The sequence below is a fragment of the Epinephelus fuscoguttatus genome, linkage group LG6 (genome assembly GCF_011397635.1).
Source record: "Epinephelus fuscoguttatus linkage group LG6, E.fuscoguttatus.final_Chr_v1".
Lineage (NCBI taxonomy): Eukaryota > Metazoa > Chordata > Actinopteri > Perciformes > Serranidae > Epinephelus > Epinephelus fuscoguttatus.
The window spans coordinates 23,052,081-23,076,129 of NC_064757.1; the positions used below are offsets into that span (position 1 = coordinate 23,052,081).

General features: G+C 42.2%; 2 protein-coding genes across 3 annotated transcripts in view; one reads left to right on the forward strand and one right to left on the reverse strand.

The window, feature by feature from the left end:
* The window catches only part of emid1 (EMI domain containing 1), a 72,907-nt gene that overhangs the window by 42,582 nt on the left and 6,276 nt on the right, over positions 1 to 24,049 (forward strand). For both annotated transcript variants that reach the window (XM_049577698.1, XM_049577699.1), the window contains exons 4-14: positions 8,940 to 9,029; positions 9,114 to 9,175; positions 9,286 to 9,418; positions 11,193 to 11,237; positions 11,342 to 11,449; positions 13,787 to 13,894; positions 21,886 to 21,975; positions 23,128 to 23,180; positions 23,292 to 23,354; positions 23,440 to 23,484; positions 23,734 to 23,778. In XM_049577698.1, coding sequence (XP_049433655.1) covers positions 8,940 to 9,029; positions 9,114 to 9,175; positions 9,286 to 9,418; positions 11,193 to 11,237; positions 11,342 to 11,449; positions 13,787 to 13,894; positions 21,886 to 21,975; positions 23,128 to 23,180; positions 23,292 to 23,354; positions 23,440 to 23,484; positions 23,734 to 23,778 — 842 coding nt within the window. The remainder of the gene's footprint in view (positions 1 to 8,939; positions 9,030 to 9,113; positions 9,176 to 9,285; positions 9,419 to 11,192; positions 11,238 to 11,341; positions 11,450 to 13,786; positions 13,895 to 21,885; positions 21,976 to 23,127; positions 23,181 to 23,291; positions 23,355 to 23,439; positions 23,485 to 23,733; positions 23,779 to 24,049) is intronic.
* On the reverse strand, positions 18,851 to 19,941 carry LOC125889655 (39 kDa FK506-binding nuclear protein-like). Its single transcript, XM_049577701.1, has 2 exons — positions 19,160 to 19,941; positions 18,851 to 19,010 (listed from the first exon to the last, which is right to left on the reverse strand). Exons 1-2 carry the CDS (start codon positions 19,293 to 19,295, stop codon positions 18,874 to 18,876), a joined length of 273 nt encoding a protein of 90 aa, XP_049433658.1. The 5' UTR covers positions 19,296 to 19,941; the 3' UTR covers positions 18,851 to 18,873.

Consider the following 24,049-nt stretch of genomic DNA (forward strand, 5'->3'; position numbering starts at 1 on the left):
CAACATGCACCTTCTCATATGTTCAGCACAGCCCAAAAACTATAATATGCCATATATAATAAACAGAGAGCATTAATAACATTACTCCTTATTAATGAGAGATGGATTTCAGGATGGGTTGATGCAACACAGCCCATACATTAGTCATGACATTACACAGAGTACTACGGTCTTCATTTACAAAAAAAAAGAAAAAAAAAACACAGGGAAATTGGAACAAACCTGACCCGAGCTCGGGGGAATTTTGAGAAATTACAATTGGCCCGGCCCAAACCTAACTCTGAGTCAAAGCCAGAGTAGTAGAGATTTGCACAGTGGTTTTGCACATACCTATTGCAACTGTACAAATTGACTTTTTGACTTTGCACTTCAGTACAGCAGACTATTATTTTAAGATTTTAGGTACTTTTTTCTGCATGAGTCATTTAGAAAAACTGCAAACAAAGAATTTTGCAATGCAGTGTAACTTATTCTCTGTGCATTTGGCAAGTAGGGCTGCAACTAACGATTAGTTTCTTTGTCAGTTGGTCGATTATTTTCTTGACAATTCAATTTGTTGTTTGGTCTATAAAATGTCAGAGGTTGGAAAAAATGTTGATCAGTGTTTCCCAAAGCCCAAAATGACGTATTTTTTCTTGAACAATGACTCAAACATATCATCAAAGTACTTGAATCGATTAATTGTTGCAGCTCTAATGACAAGGCTTTGAATCTTGCCTCTTGAATCTCAAAAATATATCACTAATTCAAAGTTATTTACTGTGTGTTATTTATGACAGTGCAGGTAATTTTAAAAAATATGATACAGTTTACAGTGCAGATACATTTTGTTTAGTTAAAGTAGTTTCATTAACTATAAAAGGCCTAAAGTAAAATCATAAAGCTGACAATATTCATACTCAATAAAAAGATGCATTTCCTTTTGAAATGTAGTCATTCAATAAAAAAATTAAATTAAAGTTAACGTACTGACTCTAACACAATTCCAAAAACTGCATGATTACTTTCCTCTGGGGCAGCAACCAGACTAAATGTGATTAATTATTTTTACCCTGGGAAGTGGCTGGTGGAAGTCCAGCTCTGTGGAGGGTGTGGTGAGTGTGTGCTGCCCTATGCTGCTTTGGCTGAAGTGTCTGTGCTGATTGATGAGGTGAGATGTGTGTGCACGAGGTGAGAGCCTCTCTGACCCTGCACACTCTCACCTCAGGGTTCTAGAGGCTATAGCTCGGTTTCATTTGTAGCAGGTCTTTGCAACACCTCACCTAGACTTGTAAACCGGAGCAGATGTAGACCGGCTGCCTCGGTGCACTTGTTTTCAACATAAACACACAGTACGAAGGTAAGGATTCAGCCTGGCTCAGCTTACCTTTTACTCTGGGATCAATTATCTCACCAATTGTTATGGCATGGCCGCGCTTCCTTCTCACCAGTAATTACAGTTGAACCTGTCCAGTGTGTGGGCTGCTCTGGTCTCAGCCTGAGAGGTGGGGAGGTAGAGCTGCAATTCCAAAGGAAGGAAATGATGAAGTGTGTCCCACCCTTTGAGTCAATCACCTAATAAAAGAAAGCTGTGACCCTGGGAAAGCACAGTAAACACAGGTTCAGATGCAGGTTTGCACTGTGCAGAGCACCAAGCCCCGATGACCAGACTGAGACCTGTCAGCTGTCAGGGAGGTGCAGGCTGCTGATGGGTCTGCTTACGCTGTAAAACCAGCTGAGACTGATTTGAGCCAACTACTGGCGAACAAGGTTGCCCCCGGTTTGGCCAACTTTTTCCACACCAATTATGTGATATAAGCTCTAATATTAACTCTAATACTATTGCTCCGTCTTCAGAAAATCTGAAATCTATATACCCCACTTTTCTATTGTACAGTGATTGCTTTGGTAGACGGCAGCCTGCTGTAACTGAATGACCCATGACTGGGCTGCAAGTGGCCCCTTGTACATTAGCCTCAGTCACCAGTGTATGAATGTGTATGAATGGTTTAGTGTGACATGTGGGAGGAAGAAGAGCAAAAAAATTGCCAGGATCACAGCTTCTCACTTTGTCTCTTTTGCATTAAAAAATAGACAAAAGAAATTGCTGGCTCAGCAAACATATGTTCTGAGAGGCCACCTTGTTCAGCTTGGCTTTATTGTGAAGAGTACTGTGTGTGTGTGTGTGTGTGTGTGTGTGTGTGTGCGTGTGCGTGTGTGTGTGTGCGTGTGTTTATCTAAAGGCGGCAGCAGCAGCAGTCTTCAGTCTGTCTGAGGTGCTGCAGAGACAGAGATAAACACCTCCCGCGGCTGGCTGTCAGCACCTGGTCACTAATGATGCTGCAGCGCTGAGCTCAGCTAATTGACCAGACAGAGATGGATCAGGACCTTGCACTCTGCTGTGTCTGCTCGCTCTGTGAGTGTGTATGTGTATGTGTGTTTATGTTTGCGCTCACAGCTGCTGCCAGGCTCCTATACTGTATCTTCCTACAGGAGCTTCAAACTTTTAGATAGCCCAGTTCGACAGAAGGGAACAGTACAGACGAATCTTCATAAGCTACAGACCATATGACAGGACAACAGAATTCTCACTCGTTCGTAAAGGCCTGTCTGTGTGCAAGCTGCTGAATCTTTCTGCAGAAGCAGAGAACAAATAAACCTCAGTAGGTGATGAGCTCTGAGGATCAGGCAGTCAGTGCAGCTGAGTGTGAGATGTGTGTTTAAGGGTTCTGGTTGGCAGGGCTAACTGGGCTCTTAGCTTGAGAGCTCTGGTTTATTTTCACCGAGAGAGTATCACTGAAGGAATGACCTTGGCCCATTAATAATACAGCCAGTGTGTGTGTGTGTGATCGTACACAGGAGGACATGCACACACACCTCAGTTAGTAAAGCAAGAGGTGCAGCTGCAGTCCTGGTCACTGTGCCCTTGGCTCTCACTCTGGTGTTCCAAGTGTGTTTTAAAGGGCCAATAATAATAGCTTTGGACTAAAGCTCCCATAATGATAATATAATGATATAATAGTACAGCAGGTTGTTAATGCTTTTGTGAAATCCAAATCGAAAATGTTGCTTTTTCTTCCTACAGTCCCGCTTACACTTAGCATAGTTAGTTAGCATCTGGTGTCGACGGGAGATGTGACAATTCTCCAAATCCATGATTTGACTACATTTTTGATGCAGGCTATTAGTAAACTATGTCATGTTGTTTTTAAAGCTTTGGACACACGCAAGTAGGGGGGCAGGGGGATGGATCACCAATGCTGCTTTTAATTTTGATAATTTAAATCGAAACCTCATAACAATCGATTTCCAATTTAGAATTGTAATCGTGGGCGGCGTGGTGGTGCAGTGGTTAGCATTGTTGCCTCATAGTAAGAAGGTTCCTGGTTTGAATCCAGGATTGGGAGTTTGAACTTCTGGGTGGGGAAGCCCATCTGTGCAGAGTTTGTATGTTCTCCCTGTGTCAGCGTGGGTTTTCTACGGGCACTCCAGGTTCCTCCCACAGTCCAAAGACATGCAGGTTAATTGGTGACTCTAAGTTGATATGAATGGTTGTCTGTCTCTATGTGTCAGATACCCTTAGTGCTGAATCACAAACACAAGGCAAGCTATCATTCTCTCTTTCTGCCTGCATTATAATGTCTTACTTTTTGTCAAACCTTTTTTTAATCTGAAGTTTTCTCCAGTATGCAAAAAGCCGCATTCATTTTCAAATGTGTACATTTTTTCCTCTATCAGCAATTTCGCCATAAACAAATCTAATGTGAGCAGGGAAATGAAATGTAATCATAAGTGATAACTCAATATACACTTGAGACACATATAACACCTCATGTGAACTGCAGTCTGTCTCAGCGGGATCTGGACGCTGTTTGGATACAAGATACGAAGTCTGAACAGAGGCCAGCGCAGTATTGATGGTCAGTTTACACACCTTCAGTGTTTTTCATTTATCCCAGCCATGAGTGATGTGAAGCAGAGGAAACAAAGGAGAGAACCCCCTGAGAGTTTCATCTGAGGACCACAAAGCTACATGTGTGGCTTGGCAGACCTATTGCTCAGATTTCGGCAAACAATTTCATCGGCCTGTCTAACCTTAGCCCCCGGCTACTTAGAAAGACTGTGTGCTGTAAGAGCTCTGCATGACTTTTGGATGGCCTCGGAGCTCCGTGATAAACTTTAATTTAGATAAATTCAGTCTATTCTGCAAAATCTGATTTGCTTTTTAGAGTCTTGCTGCTACAAAATATATTTATAAACAATATGCAATGGACATAATCAAATACTTGAGCATAAACAGGCCTTCGTAACCACCTGAATACACACACTCATTATGAAGAAGGAAAAGATAACCTTCTCGCCAACCTTTGCTCATGTCTTCCTCCTTCTCCTATGAGATTAATGCGTCAGCAGGGGCAAGATTATTTAAAGAGTGTTTGTAAACAAATGACTAAATTGTGTGTGTGTGTGTGTGTGTGTGTGTGTGTGTGTGTGTGTGTCAGAGAGAGAAAAGCGTAACGAGAGATAGAGCTGATGTCAGGACAGCCTGCTGAACTCTCTGTGGGGGTATTTCTCTAGTAAAGAGCTCTGACTCAGTCACTGATCAGGGCCCAGTGCAACACTGGGGCAAAAGGTCAAATGCATTCACACATTTCTTTGACCCCCCCCACTGGGGCAATTAGCCGACTGAGAACAAAGAGTGGATACAATGAGCCGCCTCCATCAGGGGGCATTCATTAACTGTGATGTTGTTATTGTTGGCCAAGAGAGCGATGGATCACGCTCGATTCATCCCCTGTCTCCAAGCTCAAAACGCAGCCTGCGTGCACTCTCAGTTTAGTTAACAGACACTCACTGGAGTCGCAGATGAAAAAAGGGGTCTTGCCTTGCAGGATTTTAAATTTATCGTTGCGAGACAGAGAGAGAGAGTGTAAAAGGTGTGTGTGGGAGACAGTTGTCCTTGCGCCAAAGCCGGGTTAATGCTTCATACAATAGCTGGAGTGTGGGTGAGGGGATCTTGGCGCTTGAATATTCTTTACTCCAGAGGGAAAAGAGGTGGCGTTAGGGTTTGAGAGCTAGACTTCCTATCCAGAGCCCCCTTTGGTAATTGAATGCAGCCATCTACACAAGCCCAGCTCCAGAGAAAACGTCCCCGGCATGTGCACGTACACACACACACACACACACACACACACATATAAATCTCTCTTTGTCTCCTCAGTCGTCCCCATGTGGATTGAAGTGCGCCGCAGACGAGTGAAGAGCAGATCACAGTGTGTGTTCTCCATGTTCATTGTTATCAAAAAATGCGGGAGAGTTTTCTACAATCTAGAGCACATGCCATAACATTTCATTCTAAGGTCTTACATGGTTTAAATCCATCTACACTTGTAATCCTCAGAGAAATACCCAGAACCCAAAACAGTGAAATCATGAGCACAGAGGTTGAGGACGGGGAATTATTGAAGAGGTCTCAATTTACCCTAAACCATGTGTTCTGTGTACTTTTCATGCTCCTCCTTTGCCCTCTCACTCCCCCCTTTTTGGGTAATCACTAAACCCGTTATGCTTTCCTGTCTTAAGTTCCCAAACGTTTATTTTTCTTCATGACAATAAGATCTCCATTTTCCTTTCCTGGGTCTGCAGCAGACAGAGATGGATCATGACGTGTGATATTACAAGAAATGAGGCTGTTTAAGAAGAATACCGTTCTCCTGCTCCGGTTTGGTGCTGCAGGTGCTATTTCATGGCTTCTTTTAGTATCGCACTTGGCGTTGACCGCGGCCGCTGGCCACTGAATGGCAAAGACGTGCTTCCTGGTGGCTAATGAGGTGCTGAACCCAGCCTCTTGTTTGTATCAGGAGCACCTGGGCTGACCAGAGCCAGACCAGGCCAGACAAAGCAGTCAGTCTAACATTTCCACAAAAGGTCTGCCCATTCAAAACATCCAGAACCCAGGGACACAAACTCCCACACTTCATAAAATGAAGGCAAGACAGAATGCGAGCCGAGGCTGCCCATTCTCTCTGCACAAGGAAACTATTGTTTGTCTTTATACTCCCTCTCTCCAAGGCTTTGCGATTTTATACTCCATAAAGAAACAAGGCGAAAGGAAAGCAGCTTGGCAAAGACGCAGCATGCACACTGTTTGTCTCTTGGAAATGTAACAGAGACAAAAGCTGCAACTGTCTCTGCTGATTTCCATTTATGTTTTCTCTACACCCTGGTAATTTACTGTTAGCTCTTTCTGGCCAATAGAAAGAAGCTCACCTGGAGGCTTGAAACCCGCAGACACAGACAGCAGGGAGTTGATTTTTGGTTTCTTCCACAGCAAAACAGCTTCACAAAACCAACAGCACAGTGTTACTTCTAAATCTTTGGAATGAAGACATTACGTTAAACACAAAATGACATATATGGACACCTGCAGCCTATTAAGGAGTGTTTGGAAGATGGATCAGTTGGACCTTTTTCTTGTCTCTTTTCTTTAGGCTGTTTTTCTATTGCTTTCTACCCGGACCTTTGTCTGCCCTCCACAGCTGTTGCAACTGTCGCTGGGACCTGTGTCCCCAAAAAACATCAACCAACCTTTTAAATGTCTAGTGTGTAGGATTTAGTGGCAGCTAGCATTGAGGTTGCAGATTGCAGCCAAGTGAAACTTCTCCTCTGTGTCAAGCCAGGAGGAGAGCTATGGTGGCCAATGCAAAAACACAAATGGCCCTATATAGAGCCAGTGTTTGAGCTGTCTATTTTGGGCTACTGTAGAACAACATGACATACTCCTTTGAAGAGGACCTGCTCAGTATGTAAATACAAATGTCTCATTCTAAGGTGACAAAAACACAGTGATTCCTATTTTCAGGTGATTAGAAACAAATGAAAACATAGTTATATTTGTTAAATTTTCTCACAGGTTTAAGTTAAAGATTGCACACAGGTGTTCCTTGGTATGGTCACAATAAAGGCCACTTTAAAATGTGCGGTTTGATCACACAATACAATGCCACAGATGTTGTGAGTTTTGAGGGAGTGTGTCATTGGTATGCTGATTGCAGAAATGACCACCAGAGCTGTTTCCCATGAACTTAATGTTCATATCACTACCATGAGACGTCTCCAATGTCGTGTCTCTGACCTTGGCAGTACATCCAACCAGCCTCACAACCGCACAAGTTGTTTATGATGATGAACTGCTGTCAGGTCAAGATCCTGGTGAGGATGACGAGCATGCAGACGAGCTTTCCTGATATTGTTTCTGATGTTTTTCCGTGGTTGTGAAAACCAGCTGTTGCATCAGCTGTTCAGGTGACTGGTCTCAGACGATCTTGCATGTGAAGACGCTGGATGTTGAGGTCCTGAGCTGGTGTGACCACATGTGGTCTGTGGTTGTGAGGCTGGTTGGATGTACTGCCAAATTAACGAAAACAACATTGTAGATGGGTTATGGTAGTGACATGAACATTCAGTTAACGGGAAACAGCTCTGCTGGACATTCCTGCGGTCAGTGTACCAATGACACGTTCCTTCAAAACATTTGTGGCATTGTGTTGTGTGACAAACTGCACATTTTAGAGGGGCTTTTTATTGTGACCATCCCAAGGAACATCTGTGTAGCAATGATGATGTTTAATCAGCATCTCGATGTCTTTCAAGGTATGGATGATCTTGAAAAATGAGAGGTGCTCACTTACATGCATTTTAATAAATTTGCTCCTCAAATTTGAGAGAAATATATCTATTGCATGCATGAAAAAGTCTTCAACTTGAACCTGTGAAAAATGGGAGCAAAAACAAAAGTTTTTGTTCAGTCTGGCTAAGATCAGGCAACAGTACAAGAAATAAAAACAAGCATTTATTGCAGGTCTGTTATGGGACACAAACTTCGGTGTCCCTCATAAAAGTCAAATGCTGTACACCCCAATCCCTTCCATGCTCTTGTTTCCAGATCTCTGTATAAAGTGAAACCTTACATTCTGCATTGGCACTTGACAGAATCTTGCAGAATCTTTCTGTACAAATGTAATCCCTAGGATATTGTATTTGCATCATGTTTCACCAATGTTTGTCTGTCTGTCAGCGAGGAAAATAGTGATAATTACATTTTACAGGAACCCCGGGCGTTGTCTTCAGATTTTGTTTTGTGTAACAAACTGTCCAATATCCAAAGATATTCAGTTTTCAACTATATGAAATCGAGAGAAGCAGCAAATCCTCATGTTTGAGTAGCTGAACCCAGAGAAACTTTGGTGTTTTTGCTGTAAGAATGATTTGATTGATGGACTGATCTTCTCAGCTCTAATGTCAGCAGCCTGTTGCAAAAAAACAAACAGAACATTTAAACTGATTACTATTGAATTTGGTGGACAGACAATAGATCTTGGTGAGAATTTGGAACTGTGATTCTTATTGCCATTCTGTATACAGTGTTAAATAGACTGCACTTCTAAAGCTTTTCTACCTTAAAGGTCCAGTGTTTAGGATTTAGGGGCATCTACTGACAGAAATGATATTCATAACTTGTGTTTTCACTGGTTTTTAATCTCTTAAAATAAGAATAGTTGTGTTTTCGTTGCCCTAGAATCAGCCATTTATATCTAGTCATGGAGAAGGTCCTCTTCTAAGGAGTCCACCATGTTGTTTCTACAGTAGCCTAGAACAGACAAATCAAACACTAGCTCTGGAAAGGGCCATTCACAATTTCACATTTTCACATTTCACCTTAGTTCTTCTACACACATGCCACATGCAAGAAGTTTCACTTCTGCAACCTTACTGCTTGATGCTGCTTAATCCTACACACTAGACCCTTAATGGACAAAACCCTGGAAAAATTGCATTTGCCAAAGCCGCCCCTATGAATGGAAATAGAAATTTCCAAATCTAAAGATTATGCTTCCAAAGTCAAGAAATCATTTTAACACGGAGGTGACACTTGTCTGTCTCTTTATCTTCTGTTCCAGATGCAGGGAACCAGCTGGTAGCTCAGGAGGCAGTGAGGAAACCATCCACGCTACGCCGGCCACCTGCACGCACAGGAGAGCCAACCTCTAGTAAGACTTTCTGCTTTGACTGTACAACACAGTAGCAAAGGAATACTACATGTGTAAGTGTCTTTTTTTGTGTTTGTGTTTTAGATTGTCTCAACTGCAGTCGAATCACAGCGCTGACCGACAGGCTGAGCTCACTGGAGGCAAAGGTTTGGACTTCACTCATTCAGTCGCTGTGTCTGAATCACTGAAGAATACGATGCATTAAACAAGCATATAGTTTAATTGCTCACGCTTGTTTAATGTCTTCCTGCACCAGGTCCAATTACTCAATGCTCCAGCCTCCATATCACATCGCCACCTTCAGGGTAAAGGAGGAACTGCACCAGAGGCCTCATTACTGATGGGGGCTGTGCCCGCTCAAGGAGCTCCTGGTGAGCAGGGACCTGCAGGTAGGTACACTATATCACGCTGTCATGCATGAGTGAGTCTTAAGTTAAAAAATGCGACATATTTCTCCTAAGTGGAGTCTGGGGTTTTGTGTTTTGATAATTGAGTCAGAAATCACTCTCTGTAGCTTTTCTCAGTGAGCAGCAACTCTTATTCTGCCCTCTACCTGCTCACCTCTGCTCATATCCAATTTCCTCCACTGCACACACACTCATTTCCTTTAGCAAAAGTTAGAGCCCAGTTGTCTGCGCTGCTCACTTTCAGTGCTCTGTGGCTGTGTGGAAACACTTCAGAAAGTCTCTCTCTCCTCTCCTGGAATCGAGCCTAGCACTGTGAGAGTTCACTAACCCCGCTGCACTGTCAGAGGGTCTTTAAAAAATTTTTATCAGTTATATAAACATGTGTTTAGCCAAAGGTTGTACCCAGTTATCACCACTATGTCAAAGAATTTTATGTGATAATAGAATCTTGCAAAGACTCTGATGGCAGAAGTTTTCATTTGTAGAAAAATTAGACAATCTCAGTGAAAAAGGGTGATGTAAAATGTCACCCTCATTCACTCATTCTTTTCTCTATCGTATAGGCACTCAGTACTTCAAGAGTTTGTCGCAAACTGGTGCCTACATTACCCACAATGCAACTCTACCACTGACAGTTCGGTCAGAGATTTGTAAAAATGTGTGTGTTTTGCTGATAGCCTCAGGCAGAGATGAACAGCAGGCAGCAGAGCTCTGTTTATATATCTTCTTTCAAACTCAACACCTTAAGATTTTTTTTTCAAACTTGTCCAACCAACGCTGACTCAAGTGCAATCACTTGAGGCATTTTTATCAGACTTCACACAGCTACCTCTGGAGACACAAAGGTCTCAAGGGCCCTTACACATGCTGTGTATGTACATGCTGTGCTTATTTTGTGCCCTGAAATCCATTGTCATAAATGTAGACACACAGAAGGCACGCTTTAAAGCTATGGCAACACCTTCATGGCACGCAAGCATTCCCAAGCGTCTGTTATTTAGGGCATGATGGCTGCGTCCTGAGATAAACAAAGTTCAGCTTTTGGAATGCAGTGACACACTTTCCACATGTCACGTGACAAGGAGCAACCTATTACAGCCGGCAGATATCTCTCCTTTCTTTCGGAAATATCATTTCATGAGGTAAAGTTAAATTTTAGTGCCCAGAGCTTTATGATCTGTCCCATGCACAACATCTTAATAGACACTTAAAAACAACACCTGAAGAACATCACCTCTGTACTCGGGATATCTGGTAAGTAGGCTGTGATACGGTGCTGGTTATGGTTGCTTAGCACCTTCAGACGCAGTCTGTCTCCACGCTCTTGAAAGTTGGCACAGAGTAGGCACAAGTGTGGCACCCAGCACCCAACCTCGCTTTTTCCAGGCTGTTTACGATGTGGCCATGTGTCCTGGCCCTTATACAGCTGTTTTTTCACTTATGCTACTTTTCTATTCAACCAGACATCATTTTCAGAAATCCACGCAGTCAAAATTAATGAATGGCTCCTTTAAAAACTACAAAAAAAGTTTATTTAGTTAATCAAGATATTTAGTATTTTGGAACTGAAATTCAGTCCTAACGATAACATAAGCACAGTAATGACAAATCTTTCCGCTCCAGTACTCGGACAGAATTTAGAGTTTCACCTCATCATCAGTGGGTTTTTTACCACCTCTTCTCCAGGTGGTGTGAACCTAGATTTTTTCACAGAGCTACACCTCTCAATTAAGCCATCTCTCTGTTTACATTACAGGTCCTCAGGGTGAAAAGGGGAGAGATGGGCTTCCTGGCAGAGAAGGTAAATTGTAACCACAGTTGCCTCTCAGTCAGTCCATGTAAAACCATTTAAGATGTAAACCAGTTAAGGCTCCGTGATTACTCATGACTGTTTCCTCCTCTTAGGAAAGCCAGGGTCTCGAGGGCTGCCAGGTCCTGCTGGGCCTCGGGGGGAGTCTGGGTTGAGGGGCCCATCTGGAACTCCTGGATCCAAGGGATCTGCAGGACCTGCAGGTAAGAGAAGACTGAAAGTAGAAATACACACAGCTTGATGTTAGCACACAGTTGTGAGCTGAGAGAAACAAATGAGCCTTGTCTCTGCAGATGTTGACACAGTTTGTCAATAAGCATGTTGTAAAGATGTTTGTGTGTCAGTGAGAGAGACGGAGGGTGTTGCAGGGCAGTTGTATACTAGCCTCTCCACTTAACCTATTGTCTGTGGAAGGAGACATTTGAATGGCTCAGTGTTGACCCAAAGACTTGTAGAAACAAAAGTGGAAAAATCAGAGAGATCTCCAACAAAAGTCTGACTAGTGATGTCCCGCTGCAGCGTGTTTGTCTTTCTCTAAAACCGCTCGGTCAACCCACAGACCCTGCAGCGGTGAATGCGGAGCGTTCCAGTGGCCAGCTGGTAACTTTCTGGAATTTGGGCATTTTGTTGGCTTGTAAAATCATATGTTTCTAAAAAGTGCTGTTTCAGTGGGCAGCAAAAACATTTGTTTTCAGACTACTTGTAATCTCCCCGACATGTGCTGCTGTTCACCAACCAGTGTCAAATCATAAATCTGCCCATTGTATTCAGAGTTCACTGGTTATGTATATATATATAGATATATATATATATATATATATCTATATATATATACATACACACACACGCATGACCTGTTGGGGGAAAAGTAAATCCACAGGCAGCTGTGACCTGAATGATGATCAAGTAAATGGCAGTATAGGTTTGTCACAACATCTGCTCTCGCTATAGGCTGTTTTTTCTCTGCTCTGGATCATGAAGGGAGTGCCTCTCCTCTCAGCCTAACTGCATATGACCCCTGCTCTGCGCCTGCTGCTGGGTAAAGATGAGATTTAGAGCAAAAGTTAAACTACAAACCCACTTTCCGAGAAGCTGCGCCATGTGACTTCAATCTGAAATGAACATGAGCTATATATACACAAATCCCAGGTCCTTATGATTTCCATATGGCTGTGGTGTTATTGTTTTTTCTATCTCCATTACTTCATAAGTACCCAAAACCAGAGCTATGTCTTGCATCCGAAGCTCTGTTTTCCTTATTGTGCTGATTTTTTTTTTTTTTTTTTTTTTTTTTTTCATTTTAAAGAGAAAGATAAATACAGGGCTGGAATGTGTCCAGTGTCATGGAAAATGTAGACAAATATGTTTTTGAGCCAGAGGTTATTGGAAAGATGGGAGAAAAGTGAACTTGTGTTGTTAGGAGAAGTGATATTCTACATTTTGATTAATGCTTAGAAGTTACAGGAGAGTTGTTTTACAAACTCTGACTCATATTTTGACGCATCATCCCCCAGCTGCTCTAGGGAACCATTATTCTACAGGAAAAATGAAAATTGTTTCCCCCAATATGTCACAGAGACTCCGAAGGGCCACTTTGATTGTTCATTTGAACCACTTTGTAGCGTACAGTCTCTGCAGCGCAGCCAAAACACAGACGGTCATGCTGCAGTGTTTTACCAAGGCTCAGGCCAACGGAGGTGTCAAATCAGAGCTGTAATAACATTACTTTGCAAAGCGGTAATTAGTGGACTGTCATTGTCAGTTGCATCAGTACGTAAACACAGAGGTGATGAGTCTGGGTCTGTCGGAGGGCAGGAGGCGGTGTTTAGGGGGCAGCGTTGCCTCAGCAAAGTCCAAACAGTGAGGTCAGATGTAGTTGTGGTGTTTTTTTCCACCTCATAAAAAAATGACTGGGGGACGAGGAAGGACACTTTAGCCATATGGAGCAGCTACAGGCTGTTACTCGTACACACACATGTCCAAAAGCTAGCCGTGTGTATGCAGGGAGCATTTAATTTACTATGAACCAGTGCCAGAAACACTTTGCAGAGTTAAATGGTGTTTATTTGAGTTTTCCCATGTCCCTGAGTCAGTTCCCAGCACAAGACCATTAAAGACCCTTCTCCTGTTAATTACAGAGAAACAAAGTCCGCCGGTTCATGCACTTCTCCTCCTCTGTTCAGCTGCTGACTTTACTCCACATGTGCACATACATACATATGTATAGAAGCGCACGCGCGCACACACACACACACACACACACACACACACACACACACACACACACACACACACACACACTCCTGCCAGACCCTATTATGATGTATCATTCAGCACTTCAATCTAATCTTTTTCCTCTCTGGTCTTTGTCATAGGTTATCCTCCTATCATCACATCATCCACAGTCATTTATCATTACCACTCTACCGTTGTGCTGTGTCTCTCCAGAAGAGATTTTATGATTATATTTTGCTATGTCATTCCTCCTAAGTGCAGTATGTCTGTCACCACAGTGATGTTTCTTTCGTCCCACCTCTCAGGCCCCCGTGGTCCACCAGGACTCCCAGGAGAGAGGGGTCTACCGGGCCCGCCTGGTCCTCCAGGGCCTCCAGCTCCAGCCAGTGCCCACATCCCAGAACCAGACCACAGTAAGACCCTGGACAGTTAACAGACTTCATACAGTCACCATAACACTAATTCCACACCAGACAGTTAAAAGTCTTTTTGTATTTGTTATGAATACGAGTCTTGAACGTGCACACTAACAATTCAGCATTGCCTGTCACATTGCCGGACTCTCAACTGACTGACTGACTGATCATCCGGGGCGTCGGTGGCTTAGTGGTAGAGCAGGCGCCCCATGTACAAGGCTGTTGCCGCAGCGGCCTGGCTTCGAGTCCAGCCTGAGGCCCTTTGCTGCATGTCATCCCCTCTCTCTCTCTCTCTCTCTCTCTCTCTCTCTCTCTCCCCCTTTCACACTTAGCTGTCCTGTCCATTAAAGGCAAAAAATGCCCAAAAAAAATCTTAAAAAAAAAGAAGTTATAAATCAATGCAGCACAACCAGATATATTGTCTTTTTTTTATTCCACACATTCTTTTTAAAACCTGGGGCCTACATTACCCACCAACTGTTCTGTCGGACTGTTGGGTGTGTGTAAGTAGCAGCTAATGTAGCCTTGAAACGCAAGCTTCAAACAGTGATAAGCAGCGGGCTACAGAGGTTGGGTAACCCCACTTCTTTCTAACTCCACACCTCCAGATGTTTTTTTATTTTCAGACTAGTAGTCTGCAGCCCCAACCAACGCTGTCAAGGGACATAACTTGAGGCAATTTATTAGACCTGACGCTGCACCTTGTGGAGTCACAAAAGGCTTTATACAACTTCTTTTCATTTGTGTAGTTCAACCAGGAGATACTCATTCTGAGAGAAAGAATATTTAGTTATATTTGCACAAAAATATGGGAAAAGTAAATAGTCTTCAGCAATTAGACCCCTCTGTAATGTAGGGCTGCCACGATTAGTCGACTAATCGATGACTAATCGACTATTAAAATAATCGGTGACTATTTTAGTAGTCGACTAATTGGTTTGAGTCATTTTTCATAGAAAAGTACTATAAAAGTACCCCAAAATACTCTTATTGCAGCTTCTTACGTTGAAATATTGGCAGCTTTACACACTCTCCTGTGACAGTGAACTAAAACCCTTCGGCGTGAGTAGGAAACAAGACATTAGATGGCGTAATTTTGGGGTTTGGGCGAGATAGGCCGATATCTTTCAACATTTTAACACATTTTTCGATGAAATGATTAGTTGACTAATCGAAGAAATAATCGACAGATTAGTCGACAATGAAAATAATCGTTAGTGGCAGCCCTACCGTGATGGCATATATTTAAAGGGAGGTGGTGAAACCGTAGTAGAATAGGGAGCCATTACTCTGCAGGAAAATCCCTTCTATGGAGTCTAGACGCTGGTGATGGTGATAAGATGAGAAGGGTGCTGAGAATCTGGATGTAATGAGGAGTTGATTTCTGATGAGCTTGACCTTGGCGCTGGACATGATGACTGGAGGTAAATGGAGTGGTTGAGGGTGCGACGATTTTGCCTGAAATGACAGCTGAAAGCAGCAGAGTGGAGGACAGATTTAAAGTTTGACAGCAGGGGCATAATTGGCTGAAAAAGACTGTCGCAAAATTAGATTGGTTTAACTGGAAGGGCAAACAACTATAATCAGCTGATGAGGAAGAAGTGGAGGGAACAAGATATAGAAAGACAGTTGTGGATGAATGAAGCAGAAGGCTTGCTGTGTCTTTTAAAAAGTTGTTACTAGGTGGCAACCAAATCATCTGTCCTTAGCTTAACCACTATTTTGCACAAATTTGTACCTTAAAATCTGCATAAAAATGGACAGATGGAGGGCACATGCTCTGACTGAGGGTGAGAGACTGTTCCCAGGAGTTTCACCTGGATGATACTTGGTTCAAGGTTTATTTTAGGATGAGTTGGGGACTGTTCTGGGAATCTGCTGTCAATCATCTGGCCTAATTATGGTTGGCTATACCAGTGGTTCCCAACTGGTCCAGCCGCGCGGTCCAGATTTCTCCTTAGTCATCAGTTCAGGGTCCATAAACTTTAATATATTCAGCGTCATACTTGTATTTGCTTCTCTCTCATTGAAACCCATTAAAAAAAAAAGCTGCCCCAGGATGCTGAAATGCACTCTGTCTGAGCGGGGCCTAAAGATAGGCTACAGCATGTAAAGAAATTACACTGAGCTTCACAGCAAAATCAGTGGACTATCCCCTTAATAGCTATATATTTCATTTTAATGCAACAAAATCTGTTTGCCATGAACCCAGCAGGAGTACATGTACACAAATTGAATCAAAGCCTTCTCAGGCCTGCTGATGCAGGGTGTGTGATTTAAAGACTTCTAGCTGCAAACTGCTGATACACATGTGTCTGTAGCAGCTCACAGACATGTTCTCTCATGCTGCGTAACGGCTCTCATACGTTTGAGGACTTCTGATAAACAAAAGACACAAAGGGAATGAGAAACAGACAGGATGGTGGTAATCCTTTAACCGCTACTTTCTCCCTATTGTCTACCAGCCAAGTAGAACAGAATCAAAGAGTATTAAATGGAGGCAGAGACAGTCGAAGATTGACTCAGACTTTACATGCTGGGATGAGAACCTGTCCATCACTGATGTCACTCAACAACTTCCAGATGTAAGCTGCTCAGACAGCTGAGGGGGGGCGAGTGCGAGAGACAGATGGGAGCCTGCGCCGGCTCTTTCAAGGTCAAGACATCGGTGGATTTTATATGTGGATTTAGTGGTAAAACAAAGTATGCAGCGCGCAGATTTGTAAGCTCTGGGTTCCTGCGTGGAGAAAGCTGTGGGTACGTTGAGGTTGGCATGATGATTTCCGAGACTGCAAGCCATTTCTATCACATCAAAGTAACAGTAGGGGGACGTGCTGAGCTTCCTTTGGAAAACACTGGCTTATTTGGCTTTTACGTCTGCATCAGGAGGTTGGAATTCCCTTCTGCTGAACAGGAGAGGTTTCCTAAACCAGCAGCCAGAACGTTAAGGAGTGAGGAGGAGCATTGTTGGTTAAAAATTGATTCCAGTGTTTGTAAGTGCTCCTACAACTTTTTATGTTGTGTTAAGCCACAGTGCGTTCTCTGTAGATGATAAAGAGAGTGTGTAGAAATACACAAAGAGAGAGTGCGGCCCTGTTTTTGGATGTCACCTCTGGTTGTGTGATCTGTTAGCAGTGTGCAGCGTTCTGGCAGCTGGAGGATGTTTCTGGCTGTCAGTCCTCCTCCTCCTCTCTGCGTCTCCTGTCTCATGCTGTGATTGGATCTGTGTTTCCTGTCAGTATAAAATGACCCAATGACCGCACACTTCCTCTATCGCTCACACGTCCACCACCCTCTTCCTCTTGTAGACTCATTTAGTTGTAGACATCCAGTCAGTGTTGTTACACAGTGGATGTGGAACGTTTTCTATACATCATTACATGTTTTTTTAATTAATGTGAAACACCGATCTGCTGCTGACAGCACTTTTGAACACATTTTAGTGTAGTTTACTAACCTGTTGAAGTCATTAGGTGAAGTTTGAGTATTTGTTGGAAAACACTGCCCTCTGGAGGTTAATTAATGTTATAAAAGGGCTTTCACTGCCCTGAGTCAAGCTTCTCAGGCATCATTCACACAGTAGCCCCTCTTCTCATTTGTCTTTATATGTGCATAATTGATTCTTACCCTCACCTCCCGTCCTTGCATCTTAGTCCCTCCCACCTAAGACATCCATGCTTTGGAACCATTATTTTAAGGAGACATCAATTAAATATGAAGTGTTGCACTGCTGCATCATGTGTCCAATTTTTTAGCCTATCTCTGTGTTTGATTTGATTTGATTTGAAGGTTTATTTTGACATAAAAAAAAGAAAAGAAAGCAACAACAACAGACAATGAAAGGTTTGTTCAAAAGGGAGTGGGAAGAAGTCGAAACTTATCTAATCCATATATCTATCCTGCTTCCTTAGAAATACTACTGTTAATAACAATCATAGTAATAATAACAATAATGATAATAATAATAATAATAATAATAATAATGAACATAATTTATAAGATCACCGTTTTATGATCTTTGTCAAACGAGCGTAACAGTGTTCATGACAACTTATATATTTACTTTTAATTCAATTCACAACTTGGCATAATGTGACAAAAATGTATTACTTTATTACTTTTTTATGTCATGGGTGCCGAAAAAAGACTTTGGCAAAGGATACGCCTGTGCATTCTCACTCACAGCTCCTCCAGGAAGCCTCACTCCTCTCTCCCGAGATGCATTTTTAGGAAGTGAAGCATCCTTAAAGATGACGCACTGAGAACAATTTCCTGGTCACAGGCAAGAGGACAGAGGAGATGAGGAGGCACAAAATAAAGAAATGACAAGAGCCCCAGGATAACGTTCTGCATAGCATTTACACAATCAGCAGGACTCGTACAATTCCAAAAACAAAATTAAAACATCACACACTAACAGGCTTGAATCAAAATTATTTACAAGTTCATATTTATTAAATCACAAGTGCAACTGTGGGATTTTGCCACAGGCTTCTTCAGGTTCACTTCTCAGTGAGCACTTTCTTTCAGACTACTTATAGATCATTCCTCATTCACTAAAACCGTGGACCTAAACCTTAAGATCACCATCTACTACACGAGATAACCAGTTGAAACCATTGTAGCTACAGCATCACATGAATTACTGCATAATTCATGTGTTCTACTGCATGACTTTTTAATTTTTTGGGAAAAAAATATTTCACCCTATTTTGGGGGAGCTTTGGGGTCCCTGATAATACATCAATCACAAAATTTGACCCCCCCCCCCCAAACAAATATTGGTTTGTTGCTTCAAGGCAACATAGTACGACGAGGGTAATAAAACACCAAGGTTTTCTATAATAAGTTTTATTAATGGAACAAGCATAAACAAATAAACAAACAACAAATAAACAATGTAAACATTTCATAAATTTCATGTGTCAACATTTTATACATTTCATGTCAACATCAGCTGTTGGCAGCTGGCCCTGTCATTCTGGGTAGGCATTGATGCTGGCATTGTGGACTTTTCTCCATCTTGGGAGGTGAGACACTTCACCTTCCTCTTCATCTTCATCTCCTTGCTCTTCCTCTGTCTCAGACTCGCTGTCTTGAGGCTGGTTTTCTCCTGAAAAGAAGAAAAAGGAAGCACATATTAGAAAGAAGTAAATGCAACGGGAACACTTGCACACACGCACACACACACACACACACACACACAATTACTTTACCAACTGACCCCTAACTGACCCTTGAGCCCCTAAGTGTCCCTCAAACCTGACTCAGGGATCCATTCTTCCTGATCCACTCCCTCACTGTCACTGTCAGACAGCTCACTGTCCTCACACTCTGAGGGAATGTCCCTAACTGCACATTCCTGCTGCTTTCTGCTGTAAAATGTTCTTATGTCCATGTCCTGTAAGTATCAGTAGATTGTAAAGTAAAAAAGCATTGACTATGATCATTTAAATGCATACAAACACATCTCTACACACATATGCTAATGCATTATATTGCCTGAAAAAAATTGGGCTAACTGCACAGTGTTGCCTTGAGGCGACGAATGAAAATAAACAGTTTTACTGTATAAATAAAAACAAAATAAGTACTCAAACAATCAAATATACTTATTTACATGTTCATGCACATGCAAGTATTTTTTTATATACAATTATTTCAATGTAAACATGTAAAATAGTGATATTTATCTTACCTACTAGTGGCGATCTGTCCCATGTGGTGCTACTTCCTGAAAGGAGGTTTCCCGCCCCCAAATGAATGGCACACCACCTTCAACTCATCATTTCATTGGCCAGAGATGTGTCTGGTAACATTATTTGAAAAAAACATTTTGTTTTCTTTTAGAGGGCCAGTGTGAGGTCTGAAAATGTGGTTTGTTGCCTGAGGGCAATGCTATGCAGTAGAGGGTTAAACCTGCATTTACAAAGACAAAGACATCACGTTTTCGTGTTATGGCAGTGAACTTTGGATTTGTTGACAATCACTGAGAACAATTTATGAAACCCATATCTACAGTAGGACCAGGTTTAAGTCCCAGTGATTCCTTAAAGGGACCGTCCGCCCCAAAATAAAATAAAAAAAAAAAAACGTGTCTCCTCTTACCTGTAGTGCTATTCATCAATATAAGCAATCTAGATTTTTTTGGGTGTGAGTTCCTGCGTATTGGAGATATCACAGATTGAGATATTATGCAGACGGAAGCATGCATCACCTGCAAGCTCACTTGGCACCACTGAGCTAGCTAAAACTACAGCTCAGCTAAGGAGACACCGTTAATGTTTACATCTAGTTCTGAGCCTCTCGTCCATGAGTACATGCATGCTTCCTTTGCGTGCTGATACAGTTGGCGGGTGTAGTCCAGTAGACAAAAAATAGGTCCTACATGAAACTGCTCACAACAAGGTATTTGGATTATCTTGAAAAACTAGGTCATGATTTCTGGAAAGAGACATTGCTGTTGTGTTTTTCAAATGTATTTTTTGGCGCTTTTAGCACCACAAGCCGAGTGCCATCTAGTTCCATTATATTCAAGAGAGGGCAGACATCTCTACGGCCAATATCTCCAACACTCGCCAACTCTGTTCTGACTACACAAACAACATAATTGTCAAAACATCCTTAAGAATCTGGAGTCAGTTCAGATGTTTTGGTTTTCAATTATATTCTACGTCAGCCCCAATAACCACACATCATACCTTTCCTTCATCTTTGATAGATGGTGCGTTTACAATTTGATCCACCTCAGGCATCAAATCAATTAAAGACTGATACTCTAATAACGCCTTTGCTTCTTTTCAACAGCTATCTGAAAAAGTTGCCCTCCCAAACAACACTTCTTTAGATATCTTCAGATTTGTAGTTTTGTTAGTAGTAGATTTCCTCAGTTCCCTAAATTGTCAGTTAATTCACCTTTGGACACATTCCTCAAGCCAGCATCCACCCTAAAAGGAATGATGTCATCTATATGCTCAGATTCACTCCCTACGGCTTGTCTCTTTAAATTTTATTAAAACACTTTGGGAAGTGGATCTGGGCGAGGAGATTCCTGAAGAGCTTTGGGAGGGTGTCCTTGATAAAGTACACAGTTCATCTATCTATGCAAAACATGGACTGATCCAGTGCAAAATAGCACACCATGCTCATTTCACCAAGGATAGGCTCTCTAGGATGTGAACTTGGCTTGTGACAGGTGTAGCCAGGCACCAGCGAGCCATGTACACATGCTCTGGTCTTGTCCTGCATTACAGACATACTGGGGGGAAATCTTTAGATCGCTGTTAAGGGTTACTGAAAAATCTGTTGAACCTTAAGCTATGATTGCATTGTTTGTTGTAACTCCATCCACAGTACCACTCTCTTCCTGTGAGGAAACTTTTATAGCCTCTGTTACCTCACTAGCCAGACGTCTGGTGTTACTGAAGGGGAAGTCCCCAACACCTCCCTCACACACTCTATGGATAAGGGAAGTCCTTAATTTTGTGGAACTGGAAAGAATCAGGTGCATAATAAAGGGCTCCCTGAGGAAATTTTGCATGATGTGGATCCCTTTTTAAAGTATGTACGAGAGCAGGACTTTCCAGATATTCCTGAATGATCTATTCATCTATTTTACAGACATTACATTGTGATGTGACAGGCAGTTGTCCGACCAATAACCATTAAGTTGTGTTTTAGTATTTAGTGTTATTTTTATCGTTATATTTTACTATGTTGTTTTGTTCTTTGTCTTCTTCTGGGTACTGATTTGGTTTGTAGTATTTGTCTTGTCTTAGTCCTGTCTTGGTTTTGGATTGTTATTATTTTACTTGGAAAATTTCAGATTGTGTTTTTTTGATTTTAGGCTGAACTGTCCCATTAAAGGCAAAATAAAATCAACAAAATAATTGATAAAATGATACATGCATAATACAGTAATACACATCTCCTACAGTAATGACAAAAAGAAAGTAGCTCCCATTAAACACATTTTGTGTCAACTCCAGGTCGTGGAAAAGATCCCTTCTTCAGCAACACTTTCCATGACTCACGAGGGGTGCCTGTTCCAGGACCTCAGGGTCCTCCTGGGCCAATTGGTGAGTGTTTATCACTATCTGTATAATGTTAATCTCTGTGCTGCACAGAGTGTGTTTGTGTTGTGTGTATGAAACTCAAATGCTTTATATAAAATAAAATACACTCTTATTTTGCCTCCGTCAGAAGCATGTAGGTTCCATTTTTGTGAGTTTGGATGCAATAATGTTTATTCTTAACCAGGTGATCGAAGAAAAAACACCCCTTAAAGTTGAATCCACAAACTGAAAGTTATTCTTTTGGATCTTTTAAAGTGGGGTTGTATACTTATCCTTAGACAGTGTATTACATACAGTACTTGGCAGTCAGCACGTTCCTGTTTGGAGAAGCAGGCTGCAGCACCACAAGGAAAGCTGAGCAATATACTGCTGTGGACGGGGGTTAGCAACATACCATATTTTAGCCCCCTAAATCAGTTTAAGTTTGAGCTATTTTGAGAATATTTTCACTGCTTTACCTTGTCACAGGCAGCCCTTTTCAACAAGAAAGCCTTTACAACTTTAGTTCCCCGTCTACTGTATGATCTCATCAAAGACACCAGACTCCATTGACTAAAACAGTAATTCTGGCTTGCTGAACACAGGAGCTGCTGGTCTACCGCTGCCTCACCCATATATAGCTTGTCTGAACTAACTATTAAACGCCAAAGTCACACACTGACACAAATTAACTAACTGATCGAGGCAGTGGTAGACCATTAGCTCCTGTGTTCAGTGATGTTAGATACTGTTTTTCTCAAAGGAGTCTAGCATTGAAGACATTAATATAACAGCTTCAGCTCCTGTTTGAAATTGCTTATTTGAGGGCAAGGTGAAACAGTGACAATATACGTTTTGCTGCTGACCCTGTCTGCCGCAGTACATAGCTTAGCTTCTGTGGTGGTATTCCTGTCTGCTCCTCCAAACTGGGGGCGTGCCGACTGCCATATACCGTATGTAATACACTAGGGATAAGTAGCTCATACAACCCCACTTCAAAAGATCAAAACCATCCCTTTAATCTTAATAAAGCCATAAACACCTACATGTGCTGTACATATGTCAGGTTGAGCTCAGTGCTTCCTCCAGGCAAAACGCCACTAAAAACCAGCACAACCTCCACCCACAGGGTGAAGGCACTTGGTGCTAATATGAATCTTTCTATCTGTTGCACAGGTCCACCAGGTCCCAAAGGCCCAGTAGGACCTCCCGGCCCTTCAGGACAGAATGTAAGCTTGCTCACAGCATAATGGTGCAGTTACTGAGTTTAGCACTGTCAGATTTGTAGCGATACAAATTCATCATTGTCATATTGAATTTCCTTCCTGACTTAAATACAGGGAAAACCTGGAGCCCCTGGAACGCAGGGCCCTGTGGGGCCGAAGGGAGAGCGTGGGGAGAGAGTGAGTACACTGACAGCTTGATGATATTCAGTAGGTTTTCTTCATTTAACCTACATCCCTAAACAACATGCCTTTGGTTTCTCAGGGTCCTTTAGGTTACCCAGGAGAGAGGGGCTTCAGAGGCGAGCCGGTAAGCTACTTCCACCCTGCTGCTTTGATAATTATGGCCTGAGCAAATGAGCATATGGGGGGAAACATCAGTCTGTGTCATGGCTGGTTATATTACTGTAAACTACACTAACCAGCAGCACTGCAAACCACACTGACCAGCAACAACACAGTCTCAGACAGAATGAGCTCCTTCTGTTCAAGTAAACTGTTGCACTGCTTTCGTCAGTGTTTTGAGGTCATATTTTTCTCTGTTAATATTTCTTCGCAGGGAGCACCAGGTCCAAAGGGAGATCCAGGAGAGAAGGGCTTGCCGGTAAGAATGTAGTTGGTGGTAATTTACAGTTCACATGATGACACGGGGCTTGGACAGGAGGGTTTTGCCTTCAGTTAGAAGATTCAACCAAAAGTTTTAAGATTCCTTTGTTGAGCATTAAATATTTTCTCTGTGTCTGTCTAACCCTTATTTTTCTTTTACCTCTTTCTCATTTTACAAGAGCAATCTAAATGTAAGATATATTTTAATTATGTCATCACGTGTTCACTTTTCACTATGAATCTATTCTGTAACCTGAATCAAGTCTAAC